This window comes from Halichoeres trimaculatus, unplaced genomic scaffold, assembly GCF_033239565.1.
Source record: "Halichoeres trimaculatus isolate MK-OKI-2021-1 unplaced genomic scaffold, fHalTri1.1 fHalTri1_scaffold_19, whole genome shotgun sequence".
In the NCBI taxonomy this organism is placed as follows: Eukaryota; Metazoa; Chordata; class Actinopteri; order Labriformes; family Labridae; genus Halichoeres; species Halichoeres trimaculatus.
The window spans coordinates 8,224,257-8,239,531 of record NW_027437197.1 but is presented as its reverse complement, the minus strand read 5'-3'; the positions used below and the strand labels follow the sequence as shown (position 1 = coordinate 8,239,531).

At 42.3% G+C, this 15,275-nt stretch overlaps 1 protein-coding gene across 1 annotated transcript in view; it reads right to left on the bottom strand.

Moving 5' to 3' along the window:
- Positions 1 to 3,457: 3,457 nt before the first annotated feature.
- Positions 3,458 to 15,275, bottom strand: part of gli2a (GLI family zinc finger 2a) — an 84,903-nt gene continuing 73,085 nt past the window's right edge. The window contains exons 8-14 of the mRNA XM_074695005.1: positions 14,198 to 14,308; positions 13,656 to 13,796; positions 10,886 to 11,035; positions 9,752 to 9,916; positions 8,783 to 9,064; positions 7,511 to 7,877; positions 3,458 to 7,395 (exon numbers count right to left, since the gene is read on the bottom strand). Coding sequence (XP_074551106.1) covers positions 5,102 to 7,395; positions 7,511 to 7,877; positions 8,783 to 9,064; positions 9,752 to 9,916; positions 10,886 to 11,035; positions 13,656 to 13,796; positions 14,198 to 14,308 — 3,510 coding nt within the window. The 3' untranslated portion in view covers positions 3,458 to 5,101. The remainder of the gene's footprint in view (positions 7,396 to 7,510; positions 7,878 to 8,782; positions 9,065 to 9,751; positions 9,917 to 10,885; positions 11,036 to 13,655; positions 13,797 to 14,197; positions 14,309 to 15,275) is intronic.

Genomic DNA, 15,275 nt, shown 5'->3' with positions numbered 1-15,275 from the left:
CTCTGAGAAATCACAAAAACATATCAGTCCAAAGGAGCCAAAATTCATCTAAATTTATATAGTTAACAAAAGTTATTTAACTCACCTTCCAATAAAGATAGTGTTACAAAACCAAAGCAAAAGATGTTTAATACACCTGTGCACCTGACATAATGTTCCTATCAACATGCAATTTTGTAGGTGTAAAGTTGTGCAATGCCAAAACTACACTGCACCTGAAAAAAAGGTCACACACTGCAATATTTTGTTGGACCACTTTTAGCTTTGATTATGACACGTATTTGCTGTGGCATTGTTTGGATAAGCTCCTGCAATGTCATAAGATTTATTTCCATCCAGTGTTGCATTAATTTTTCACCAAGATCTTGTATTGATGATGGTAGAGTCTGACCACTGTGCAAAGCCTTCTCCAGCACATCCCAAAGATTCTCAATGGGGTTAAGGTCTGGACTCTATGGTGGCCAATTCATGCGTGAAAATGATGTCTCATGCTTCCTAAACCACTCTTTCACAATTTGAGCCCGATGAATCCTGGCATTGTCATCTTGGAATATGGGCGTGCCATCAGGGAAGCAAACATCCATTGATGAAATAACCTGGTCATTCAGTATATTCAGGTAGTCAGCTGACCTCATTCTTTGAGCACAGACTGTTGCTGAACCTAGACCTGACCAACTGAAGCAAACCCCAGGTCATAGCACTGCCCCCACAGGCTTGGACAGTAGGCACGAGGCATGATGGGTGATCACTTCACCTGCCTCTCTTCTTACCCTGATGTACCCATCACTCTGAAACAGGGTCAGTCTGGACTCATCAGACCACATCACCTTCTTCCATTGCTCCAGAGTCCAATCTTTAGGCTCCCTAGCAAATTGAAGCCTTTTTTTCAGTTAGCCTCACTGATTGCTGACTCTACCATTATCAACGCAAGATCTTATAAATCATGTGACATTGCAGAAGCTTATTGAAACAATGCCACAGCAAATGTGTGCCAAACTCAAAGCTAAAGGCGGACCTATGAAATATTGTAGTGTGTGCCCTTTTTTTGGTGGCAACTTTTTTTTTGGCCAGGCAGTGTATATTTGCAGTACAACTGCAAAAGGTAAGCCAATTTGTGGGCTACTAAATGCTAATCTTTTAACACGTATCAGTGTAAGCTTCGATGTAATGATGGTGCTTCTTTAAACATCAAGACATCTGGTGAGGAATGACAGAAAAATCAAAAAATATTTCATGAAAGTAAACTTAAGATACATCCTAGAACATCTGAATTTATCAGTAACCATTTTTTAACAAGAACAGATTTTATTGTTTTCACTTCACATCTATGAACCCTAAACTGTCCGAGAATCTGTTTTCAAACCTGTACTCTGTTGTGGGTCAGCTGAGGATAGAAATCTTTCATCCGTTTGACCCTCTGCTTGCCTGACATGTGCTGTTTTGTCTAGTCGTGGCCACGATGCAGCGTAAGTATGTCATCAAACAACAGCTGACCTCCTTCAGATACCTTGTGGGACAGACAGTGATTCCTTGAAGTCCAGGACTGAGATGTGGACCAGCATGGGGACAGCTGAGCTGAGAGGGAGGGGAGAGGGGGTCTGTTGATGGATTCCCCTGGATCTCTGAGATCTTCATTGGCAGACAAAATGACAATTTGCAATGATAATTGTGGGTTGCTTTGTTGGACTAGATGTCAGGTGCTCCTAAATTCACTAAGTGGTTTGTTTACATATTTTGGAGAATCGACATCTGAAATCCACGTCTAAGACACGTCACTCTGAATGAAATTGTGGGCAATTTTTCGATTAACACAAAGATTTATTGATGTGTAATGTACCTGACCTCAGATCAAAAGAAGTATAATGTATTTCAGCATCATGTTCACAGTAAAATCTGTGTGACTCAGAGTGTCTCTGCTAATCCTTGTGCTTTTTCTAATCATACACTTCTGCCTCGCTGACCTCTTGTTCTCCTCTCTTGTGAGACTCCTTACCCTGGGGCTATTTTTCTCCCATCCTCTCTCTAAGAGAATAAGAAATTCCAGTGGCACAAGCAATCAGCCGGCTTACTTCTCCCCAGATCCCTGCTGAATTTGCTGTCAAATTAAAAGTGATCTGCTTCCTTTCTTTTAACTCTTTTGCATGTTTTACCCCTTTGCTTATCTCTCTCCCGTGTCTCACCTCTTACATGTGTTACTCATTTCAACTCTGCACCAGCTCTTTTGTTCTCACATGATTCTTTTTTTAATCCTCCACCTTTTTCTCCCCTGTCTCTTCTCCCCCTGTTTTATGTTGCTATAAGACCCATTTCTTCAGGGTTAGCCTGCCACTGTTAATTTTGGAAAACATGCCATCTATCTTTAGAAACTGCTTTGCATGCATTTTGTGTGCATGAAGGATCATACTCATGAAATTCACCTGGGTTTTCAAGACATTTTATTTTCCTTTTATCACAGCTACTTCAAATACATTCAGTGCTGATCTTGTACTTATTTGTCTTAATGTAAATATGTAAAAAGAAATATTTTCTATATTTTCTACTTTTCTATTTTCCTTCAAATTTCTAATTTTATATATTTTTTTATCATTCTATTTCTTATTGTTATTGCATTTATTGCACTTTTCAGTGAGCTGCTGTGACAAAAAAAATCCCCCATGGAGATCAATAAAAGAAAATTCTATTCTATTCTATTCTATTCTATTCTATTCTATTCTATTCTATTCTATTCTATATACATTATATCTTTGCAGATAGAGTGTTTGGATGGATGCAGTTTCTTCTTCAGTTATCTGGAAAGAAAGGTAACTTCTATTAAAAACACAATTGCTAACAAGGGGAACATTATAACCACTATTCTGGGTTTTAAAAAAGGCATTTATCTGAGCACTGTCATGGAAAAAATGAGTACCTATGGGACATATAGGCACATTTGACTCATAGGATTAGGATTCAGCCATTACATCCACTTTGTACAGCTGTTGTTGGGATCCATCAGCTTAAAAGTGCTAAAACCTTTTGCTTTTTAAAGCCTCAATTTATGATTAAAAAAGGAGAACTGGCACTAGAAATACTCCTAAATACAGGCACCCTAAAACTTTCATACTTCAATTGAACTTCTGGTTTACTCACATTTTGTGCATTCATTGAAAAAGCAATTTCCAGGCACTACATTTGAAGAATTTTGGTGCCTTCACTCTCTGATTCCTCTAAATAAGTGTGCACCATTTATATGACTGCAGAAATTACAGTACTTTGAACTGCAGGCGACTCAACAGCAGTCTGAGAACATGCCAAATGTTATTTCACTTGTAGAACACTGGCTCTGCTTTCATGCGACCTCCAGGGAACACAGACCGTGATATATCAAAGAGACACAACGAGGGATTTAAACAGAAAAGAGAGATAGTTTATTTGAAATGTACAAAAGATATATACACACACTCACACAAATCCCCACACGCACTCAGCATAGTAAAAGTGAATGGAAGCATACACACAAACATTTTAAAGGCTACTTAGAAATTCAGCAAACATAATAAAACTGAGGAATTGGCAAGGCTAGGTTTGCCAATCCGGTCAGAAACAGGAGTTTTCATAATCAAAGTCTGTGTCCCTTCCTGGACTCTCTGCAGTTCATCCAGAGCTCAGGGGAAGCAGTGGGGGGCTGCAGCAGAGGGGGGTTGGTATGAATGTGTTAATTAGGGCTGGATCTCTACAGAGAACACACAGAGGTACTTGTATATTCTTTTAGAGAACGCTCCTCAGCAGACACAGGGGTTCATGTGCCCTGATAAACCAACACAGAGGCGTACCCTTGTCCGTTTCGATCGTTTACCCTTGTGAGATTGGGCTGTGGAGAGTTGTTTCTCTGATGCACGGTGCAGAGGAGGAAATCTGAATTTGTTTAACCATCCCCAAGAGCTCAGATCAAAATGCATTTAATGTCTGTGGATCACAACGGTGTACGATCAGGTGTTTAAACTAAGGCTGTCAAAATCTGAATTGTACCAGCATCAGGCCAAACAGTGCTGGTTTATGAGTGTTAAATTCAAACTGAATTTAAGAAAACCAATCTTATTTAAAAAAGCTGTAAATAAAACTCACTATAAAAGAAGGGGGTGATTACAGCTCTTATTTTAGTCTTTATAATAATTCAAGAGAGTAGAATAAAGAAGTATTTATTCAACATGCATGGTTAGTTATTTTTTGCTGCTTTACTGCTTGTTTTGACAATGGGGAAAAAGCCAAAAACACCATAGCCCTGTGATAGTTAGCCTTCAGTTGTTCAACATACATAACTATGTTCATTTTTTACACTTTAACACCTGAAATGAGTCATTTAAATACTGTTATTACACTCTGTCTGACAGATGAGCACTGCTGGTCCCTGCACATAGCTCACTTATTGTTTTGCATGCATTAAAAGTTAAAAAATATCCTGGCTTTTCTTGTGAGAATACTTTATGAAATATATATCCGCATCGGAAAACAAAAAACAATCAAACAATTCTAAATGTATTCATTCTTCATTTTGAATGAACTTTACGTTTTGGACAAAGTCTTTTACAGCCTTAGTTTAAACACCATATTCTATAGCATAACTTAAAGCGAGTACCATACAGTGTTATCTATACACATTAACATCTTCAGAAAATAGTTTTTATTTACATTTCATGTCCATTTCCTGATTTCTCCTCTCCTGTGTCAAACTCAGATGCTCTAATTTGATATCTTCGGCAAGGTACCTCGACTGCTTTCAGTGCACATTTCTGTGAAGGGCTAATACACCAGCAAATACTGAATACTGAATGACAATTCTTTGTAGATACATGTCTATCCCCTGGGATATGTATTTGTAAGTCAAACGTATGGCTTTGTAACAAAAAGGATATAAAATTCTCCTTAACCCTAGCTATACAATTACACTTTTTTAATGTAACATAAAAAACGGGAGCCCATAACGAGAGGCTAAGTAACATGGACAGATGAAAATTTGAAATAGCCATTTTTGCCTTATTTAATCAGTGCTTTCTCATTAACCCAAATATTCCTGATACAGAAATTCTTAAGACTGGATGGATGATGAGGTGTTTGATTGCTCTCAGCTTATCATATTGAGGAACTTGCTTTCTTCAGCCAAGGCTGTGAGCATAGAGTTCATGTCACCAATGGCCATGTTGCCAATCCCTGCCGGCACAGAAGCAAGGGTGACAGAGTTGCGAGGGGTGGTGAGGCGTGAAGAACTCTGAGAGAGGCTCTGCAAAAGGCCAGGACTCAGCGTACCCGACATAAGGCTGGAGTGATCCCCATCATCTAGCATGGTGTCAAAGTCGATCTGGGCATGCTCTGCGCTACCAGATCCACCAGTGGAAGAGTCCACTGTACTGCTAGAGACTTGGTTCACTCCTGGTGAGGCCATATTAGCTGCAGATGTGTTGTTACTGGCAGGGGTCTGGTTGGAAAGGTGAGACATGGGGGCATCAAAGGGGACAGAAGCTGGCTCAAACATATGAATCTGACCTGTGTAGAAAACTGCAGGGTTTGGGTTCTCAGAGTTGCTGGTGTGAGTTACTGAACCACTTGGCCTTTTTGGGCTTGCCTCTGAGGTGTCAGTACCACGAGTGGGGCTCAGAACAGATGCCTTGGGTATCTGGCCTGGTTGCATCATGCTTGTACCTGTAAATGGTTGTCTGCCAGTGGACTTGGGCTCTGCGGGAGGCCTGGGCTGTAACATTCCTCTGCTTCCATTGTGGACACCATGCTGTTGCTGCTGGTAAGTCTGCTGCTGGTCTACTTGACCCATGTGACAATACCCATCAGTCTGTGTCCTTGCTTTGTAACTTTGCAGTTCAGTATCTGCCAAACCGTTCCTCGCAGGTCGCATGCTCGTACTCCCTGACATGGAATTTGGGATTGCCTCTTGGCCAAACCCTTGTTGAGGACTCATTTGCTCATTAAAGTTCACATTGTTGCACTGCCTCTGTTGCTGTTGCTGCTGGTGAGAGATGTTCATCAGCCTCTGATTTCCGTATCCCTGCATAGAAATATTCTGACTCATATGCACTACCTGCTGGTTACTGCCCAGACTCTGACCTTGTCCCTGGAAGGAACTAAAGTTGTGCCTTTGCTGAACAACAGCTAAGTTCCCTCTGAGAGGATGCTGCTGCTGTTTTGAGAGCTTTGTTGTAGTATCAACAGTCCCCGAGCTAACCTCGTTCCACTGCACTGGCATATTATTCTTGTTCATGTTGTTCGATGGTGCTTGGAAAGGTTGCTGGGAGCCATTTTGGCCAATCTGGCATGATTGCATGTCCTGACCAGACTGAGTCATGGTGGCATCCACCATAGCCATCCTTCTCTGCCCATAAAATGATGCTGGTGGGGGCATGCCTGTCTGATAGCCCTGAGTCTGATTACTGCCACGGTAGTCCACTTGGCCCGAGTTTGGCCCGGAATTCTGGGACCTGAGATACTGCATCACATCATCTGGCAGCACCATGTCATCCTCTCCACTCTGCTCCCCTCCAGCCACCATTCCATCTACTGCCATGTTTTCCATGGCTACATTCTCAGAAATACTCGGTGGTCTTGGGGCAAATGGGTAGCGCTGGAGGCTGCCATCAGAGCGAGTGTATCCCTGTGTAGCCAGGGCCTGGTTGCGTTCTGCTGACAGACCAAGCATGGGGTTCATGTTGTTCATACTGTTATAGCGTTGTACCCTTGGAAGATAGAGAGGGTCCAGAGTGGGGCGACGCACTGGGTCACTGGCACGGCGAGGAAGGTTGGTTGGCACCTCATGTGGCATCATGCTCTGCATGCCATACCCGATATCACTACACCGCCGAGGTACAGTTCCAGAGAGTGGCTGATGCAGTGAGTGTGACAAGCCTTCCTGGGAGTCACTGTAGAGCGCCATGCGGGTCCTCAGGCTCATCCGTTCCATGTTAGGAAGAGGAGTGGGTGGAGCTCCGCCAGTTGCAGCAGCATACTTTGCCTTTAGCCGATAATGCTGAGCTGGTGTGAGACTAAGGATGCTTGGAAGGCCTCCTCCACCCCCACCACTAATACCACCACCTCCACACTGGCTGGCTTCACTGGAACGGCGAGACAGGTCTGTGGAGATTGGGTCGTAGGAGTCTGCTGAACTGATGTTGTTGTGACGGTTGGCACCGAACTGGGATGCCTCACTGGAGCGGCGGCTGGAATAGCAGGGTGAAATACCAGATGAGCGGCGACTCAAGGTGTATGCTGAGCTAAGGGTGCTGGTGGTGCTGTCCCGACGCTCATTCAGCTGGTTCAGCAGTGTTACTTCACAAGTAGACAGATCACCCATGCGCTGGCCAGGGTATGAACTACTTGGATTACTCATTGTGTTGGAATTATCCAGCAGAGAACCTAGCAGAAAGAAGAAACATGATAACAGGATTACACCAGCGATTCGACCGAACGATTCAACAATCTATCATTTCCATAATCACTGCATATGATGTCTTCCACCACCCCAACTTACCGACAGCAGGTATGGGAGGCAGCTTCATGCTATTGCGTTGGCCCTGAGGTGGCTGTGGTGCAGAGTTGACCCAGGGGCAGGATTCCCTAACCGTCTTCAGCCTTTCTTTCTTGATGTTCTCCAGCTTGATGGTGACCGCACCACCATGACCCATGGCTTTCCTCATTTGTAGTCCCACGCCGGCATGCTGTCCTCCTACAGGAACGGTGGAGTCAACCATGGGGCACTCATCCTGTGCGCTGAGGTCCCCGAAGCTGCCCCCGCTGTGCATGGCCATCTCTACCCCACTGTCGTTGTTGTTGGCGCTGCTGAGAGGCGACGGCTCACTGCTACAGGACGAGTGGCCGCCAGGACTAGACTGATATGTCTAGTGGGAGAAAGCAGACAGAATATGATGTGTGTTCTGAGAATCTGAGAAACTGTATGATGTTAGTACAGTAGAGTTTTTTTTAAATATTTAACCAGCCAACAACAGTTTTTAATGTAACACTTTTTAAAAAACATGAAAAAAGCAAATAATTACAAAGAGAAATAATAAAAGCTATTCCATGCTCAGAGAACACCATTTAATATTCTTTAGTATAAATAATTACCACAGTTAAAAAATTCTGATTGTAAAGATGCTTTGTTATAACTAATGCTGGCCCGTAGTTTAATAATATTATTAAATATAAATCGGTTTGATTTATTCAAAACAAGAACACAAGTAGATAATAGATGAGAATGATAGTAGAAAGAGTGATGACGGCTAATTAAAGTCCCAGCCAGCAAATATAAATGCAGTGATGACTTTCATCAGCAGTCCAGAGACTGCAGCCAGTGAATGCTGGTAGTAAGCTGTTGACTCCATGCATGCATGTGTGCATCACATATACAACGGAGCATGTTTTCAGTGTGCGAGCATCAGACATCATGCAAAAAGGAAATTTTACAACATGCAAGTCTGCAGTTTTCCAACATGAAACACAAAGAAAGCTTTGCTAATGTTCCATGCTGAGTGGAAACAAGACAGAGATTGTGTTTCAGTGCTCACCTCAGTGAAGTCTGTCCATTAGGAAGGTTAACTTTAGAGAAGCATGTTTGAGCATTAACCAGAGTTGGATTAGGAAGGATGCAGGGAGTACTTGCAGTGAACAGACAGCCTCAGAGTCATGTTAGTAGATTTAAATGTTAGTAAGAAAATCAGTGTTGGGAAGTGGTGCCTTCGTTTCCTACACGATGCACTCAATAAACAACAAATTTTACAAACTAGGTGTCGCTTTTAGGACTCACCATGGAGTTCTCGGTCTTGATAGATTTTACTTGTAGACAGTCCTCCACTCCTCTTGAGGTGCTGTTGGCCTCAATCTTGCCATCCAGGCCTCTTGCACCAAGTTTGGTATTTGTATCGTTCTCTCCGTTGCCTTTAGGGGGCTGTTGTCTCGGAGGTGCGTCGTTTCGTTGTTTCTTGGTCACATGGGCTTCAGGTCCATGGACTGTTTTGACGTGCTTCCTGAGAGAGCTGGGGTCAGTGTAACGCTTGGTGCAGCCTGGGATCTTACACACATATGGTTTCTGTAAGAGGAGAGTTACAAAATAAGATGATGGTGTATACACATGCTTGGCACATTAGACCTTCTGATCAACTGCAAAACAAACAGGTACATACTGTAAAATTCCCATCATGCTTTTTGGGATGTCACAAACATGAAAACAGATGTCTCAGGAGAGTCCAGCTTTTTGGCTCTGATCAGTAAAGCAGGTGTTTTTTTAATAATGTAGAATAATCCAGCCAACTAAAATTCTCAGAGTCAGATTAAGTGCTTAAGTGTTCCCTGAACAGATGAGTCTTCAGACATCTCTTAAAAGTAGAAAGGGACTCTGTGGATCATATAGAGTTAGGTAATTCATTCCACCATTTGGGAACAACAGAGGAGAAGAGTCTGGCTAGAGATTTGGAGCCACGCTGGGCTGGGAGCACCAAGCGTCTTTCACAAGCAGAGCGTAGTGGGCTGGAAGGAGTGTAGACCTGGATAAGGGATCCAGGTAGCTAGGAGCTGTTCTTTTTAGTATTTTTTAAGCCAGAAGAAGAGCTTTGAATTTGATTGGAGCTGCTGTTTAGGGCTGGTTTAAGACCTGACGTGCTGTTGCATTCTGGATCATCTGAGGTTTAAATAAAGTATAAAATATTTTAACTTCAGAGCACACTAATACATGGCATCACTATTTTACTGGCTGACAAACCTTTGTGCATAACCATACCTCATTAGAGTGTGTGCGGTTCTGGTGTTTGGCCCGGTCTGAGGCATTGGAGAAGGCCTTGTTGCAGCCTTCGTGTTCACACACATAAGGCTTCTCCCCTGTGTGGGACCGGAGGTGGGTCTTAAGGTTCTCCAGGCGTGAGTAGGCTTTGGCACAGCCCTCAAACTGGAGAGACAGACAGACAGACAGAGTGAGCAAATAGACCTGAGTGCTGTGTTGTTTTGTCTGCAGCTGGATGGAGAAATGACCCAGCGACACAAATTCAAAAAAAAAAAAAAAACCCTCAGTTTTACATTTTTGAAATGAAATCCACCGTTGGACTCTTGCCCACCTACTGTGGCGTGCCACACAAAAGCAAAGCAGCGCTGCACTTTGATAAAAAGGGCGATTATGCGAAATAGCTCAACTAAGTGTGAGGTGCGGTGAAGCTTTGTGTATGGTGCGCTTTGTTGAGACAAAGAGAAGTCTGTGTTTAGCCTTTGTATTCGCTTGTACTGTACAAGCTATAATTTGGTATTCCTTCTGAGCAGTCACTTTGAATGGGGCTGGCTTTGAAACGAAAGAGACATGAAGTAGAGCAGTTCAGAAAGTGGACATATAAGTCAGAAAAATGCCACTGCAGAAATTGTACCACATACTCCTAATGACTCACGACCCCCTGCTTGTCTGCTGAATCTAATTACACACTCACTCCATCAATCAGCTTTCTTAACTTCTTTTTCACAAATCATCCATTTTAATGCATTCACAAGGCCCTGGGAGTGAGCTTTGAAGCAGAGCAAACAGGCCCTCGGTCTGATCTTCACAGAGCTAACAAAGGCTTCGATGAAACCCCACATGGTTTATCAACATGTAAAATATCTCCGGCTCTTACCACAAAGAAGATCTCAAAGCACTTTCATTTTCTTAAAGCAGTGGAAAGGATGCTTGTGGCTGCCAGAGTAATTTCCACATGCCTCGAGTCATTAGCAAACTGATATTCATACGGCACAGTTGAGCAACGTATTAAAAGTAAAATCAAATATTTTTTTATGTTATTTTGAATAATTGTTACATTTTATGATTTTTCTGTGTGATAATGCACAAACTCTATTTAAAAAAACGTCTTTTTGAAAGTAAAAACTGGATTCTAACCGTGCATTTGTGCGGTTTCTCCCCAGTGTGACGCCTCATGTGGACCACCAGCATGTACTGAGCCTTAAAGGGCTTCTGCTCCCGGGAACACTCCTCCCAGCGACACACAAACTCCTTCTTCTCACCGTGGATGTGATCGTTGTTGATGTGCTGTGGAAAAAACAATGAAATAAAATCAGTCGTCAGTTTATACGACAATGACAATAAGATCAATTTTTTTTTTTCCCATCAGAAGAGTCTTCCTCTTCCATGTGATCATGCGCATCTTCACACACTTACACTGACGTGAATGACACTGCCTTCCGTTATGGCTGACAGTTTTTATGCGTTTGTTAACAGGAAACAAAGCTGTAAAGCCCAGCGTCTGTTTTTTCAGGCTCTGCATGTGCATTTGAGTGTGTGTCTTTTTGACTCTCTGAAGGAAGAGGAACTTCCCCTGGTCTCAATAAAAGTGATCAGGAAGAGGACTAGGATTTATGTCCCATCCTCCTCACTGGGTCAGGGGTGGGCGCACAAAGTTTGAGCTGGAGTCTTTACTGCTGTCTGTCTTTGTAATCCCCTTGTTTACTTCTTTGTATTTCCAGAATTACTCATTTGAAAATAAAATGCATATGAAAACAAAAAAGAGATCCCAAACACTGTGTCCAGTGCTCATTAAAGTTATCTTTCTAATGCTCTCAGATTGGTTTAAACAACCTTAAATCACTCACATTGGAGAAGAATTGGCACTTGAACACAAACACACAATGTTTCCGAACAGACACACTTAAGAACTCTCTCCTCGTGCACCACATGCAAATATCCACACACCCAGTGGAACCACTTTATTTCCTGAGGACATCCAGACCCACAACGCTGCACTTATGTGGCCACCTCTCCACCAGCGAGAAAGTTCAGCGGCTGATGATTCTGCCGAGATCTATTTCTGGTGAAGGAGGAGGAATGGAGGCAAGTGTAGGTTTCTATTTTCAGGACACACACAGCTGTGAATCCATAATTTATGATTGCTTTGGTTATGTGGAAGCCAAACTGAATTCACAGGTGTGTGTTAGTTTTATTTCATTTTGCTGCAGCTGAGGGAAACTTAGATGTGCAAAAATAGATAATGTTAAGTTTCTTTTTTGGGAGTTTGTTTAATTTTCAAATTTGATAGAATGATTTTAAAAAAACTGCTTTGGTCTTGTCCTTGTCACAGATCAAACCTCACAAGTTCCCCTACTTTTCCAGGCATGCTCTCTCAGAATTTGTGGTGAAAGATCAGGAGAAGAGTCTAAGATAAAGGCTGCTGTGGTCCTGAATTGTTGCATCACACAACAACCCTACCTCCCATCAGCCTCTCTATCTTAGTACCTGACATAAAATCAAAAAACTGCCCAGAGATAACTGTCAGAAAGCCACAGATCAGAAAGCAAGAAGAGAAGTTGGCTTGGTAAACAGGGTGAGCATAAGGTTCCATAACTCCAGAGCTTCTGGCATGACGATGGATTTATGGTCGGCCCTCTGGGCTTCAGGGGTTGGGGGTGTTTCTGGGAGTAAGAGGTTAGGGGTTAGGGGTCATGGGGCTGAGGGGTTGTGGGGGCACAGCTGCGGGGCTCAGGCTTGAGTTTGGCGAGAGCCGGCAGGCTCATTAACGCAGCGCGTGTCAACCAAACAGGAAGGGATCCGTTACTTGACAGCTTTGAAAGCTGACTCAATCAGCACCAACTTAATGAGCAGCAGAGCTAAGTTAGAACTGTTTCAGCTTTTAACACAACAACAGCAGGTTATGATGACTTTCACTACTGTCACGCAAACCAAATATCATACAAGGAGGAGGAAACATGAGTGACTTGACTTTGAAAAGTTTGTGTCCTCACAGTGGAATGTTTTATTTTCAATTGGCTGTCATAAAAAGTGTACCTATTTTTTTTTTTTGCAAATACCAGATCACCATACAGTGAGATAATCCCATCATTTTGCAGACTTTGCTTTTTTAACACTGAATTTATTGACACTTTTTGTTGCTTTTGTCTCTTTTTCATCAACTTTGTATTTGGAGTGGGTTATTACACCAAATTGGTTTTGTCTTCAGTGAAATTTTTAATATTTTTGCTCCCGTGTTTTTCTGGAGATCCTACATGTAACCATGGCCACATTGTTTACATGTGTATTCAGCTTTTAGTAGTCCGTAGCATGTCAATGCTAACTGGTGCAAGGCCTGATGTTTCCCCAAAAGGTGAGGAGAAGGAGGTGAGGACGACGTGCTGGTTCTCAGGTGTGAGCTAAGAAGTAATGACATCGACCTGTCCTTCCATCCCTCGTTATTGGGAACGTAAGATCTATCTCCAATAAGATGGACAAGCTAGCCATGCTAACCCAGCAACAGAGGGAATACCAGAGGGCAGAGTAGCATCATGCTATTCACAGACATGGCTAATAGAGCTAACACCAGACACCAACGCCACATTGGATGAACTTCACTTGCTGTGAGCAGACAGGATCCAGGAGACAGAAACTGAACAGACTGCTGAAGAAGAAGCTCAGTCCTGGACCCTGTGGAGGTGGAGGCTGGCTGACTGGACAATGATGGACAAGTTGTCCTCATCTGTTTTCTTATGGTGCTTTTTGCACTTTCTTAATCAAGTTTTTTCTATTCTAAATGACTAGAGAATCTCACTCCATTTCTACCAAACAGCAAGGCCCAATAAATGCACCACACTATCGCTTTGAGCCTGCCATCTGAAAGGGCTTCATGTTTCATTCAGTGTACTCTTCAAAGACCATTACTCACATGAACAAGTTGGTCCTGGGTGTCATACTCCTTGGTGCAGCCCTCCCAGTGGCAGTTGGTCTCATATATGGCCTCAGGCTCCTGTTTGCACTCATCTTTATCCAAATCCTCGCTTAGGTCCAAGATGCCTCCACCAAGGTCCTGGAGAAAAGAGACAGTGCTGTGTCAGAGGGGTGAGCCACGCTACAAGACAGAGGAAATAAATGACCAGGAGAAAAGCATCTTTTACCTGAATCTGCATACAAGATGCTTTCTGTACTGTTTTGCATCTTCCTTATCTTATCTGTTTCTTAATCCTAATGAGTTGTTTTTTGCCGGCTTGCCTATGTCATTGATTAACGCTGCATTTTTATTCCCTGCCTATAATCAATGTGAGCCAAATTAGCAACTACACAGAACTGATTTCACTGTAAACAGCTAAAGACACCACTAGATCTCAGGTTCTTTGAAGGTCAAAATAAACCTACATCAGGAAAAAAGAAGCTTTTCTTTTGAGCAAGTTGTTCAGGATTTCAGTTTTGCTTTTTTTCTGCTCCTCTCACCTGAGAGGAGGGGGAGATGGGCAGTGGACCCTCTGCTTCTGTCTTCACCTTTGTCCTCTTGGTAGTCAGTGGGTTGACTGTGCTGCTTACTGCTGGGTCTCCACTGGCATTCTGAAAGACGAAATAGGGAACAGTGATGAGTTTGAAGTGTCATAATAAGTCAAACAAAGACAATACTTGACAAGAGCCTTTATTTTAGTTCCAGAAAAAAATCACAAAAGTTGTCCTTGAGTTGTTTTCCAGCAACAACTTTTATACAGAGAGCAGTTACAGTGGTGTTGGGAATTTATTGAGTTCTTTTATTCTAGAAATATGCTCTGATAAAAAAAAATTAAATCACGCTTTCTATCTTTACTAGCTTAAATTTTAAATGTGCCTTTTGTTTTATTTTGTTTTTGAAAATGCTACTGTGGTGATTTTACTGCCACACTTTTTTTTAATGTGGATTTTCAGTTTGGAAAGCATTTTTGGTTTTATACCAGTTTTGGTTGGACTGGACTGAAAATCCTTTACTGTCTGGGAGACAATAACATTTTTCAAGTCCACACAAGTGTGACCACATCATAGAAAAGCACTGAAATAACATTCAACTCCCATAAATTTGATTACGATAGACTTGCAGTGAGATACGAAAGCACAAGTGAACCTCCACCCTGATGGCAAAAGCTAAAATTAAAGCGTTGAGAGGGTCTTCAAGGATGCACTTTTACTTCCAGCTGTCTCTTACTGTTAAATTCATCTGAATGTAGTTGTTTCAGGGATGTGTGTGCATGTTTTTTTCTTCTTAAGAAAACATCTGGGACACAAGTAGAGTAGCCAATAGAATGTGAATGTGCAAACTTGCACAAGTTTACAGCTAAATCTTAGGGGAGTGTTTTTGAAATGGTCTCCTACTGCCAAAATTGAGCCAAACAATCTGAACCATGCTCATTAATGCACATTTTCTATAGGAAAACTATGTATAAAGGAAGCTTATTCACAGTTTAGAGCTCCCAAACTCTCATTCATCCATCCATGCAACCATTACCCTTTCAATTTATCTAATTCAATTTTTCAATCCACCCATTTCCGAACAGTC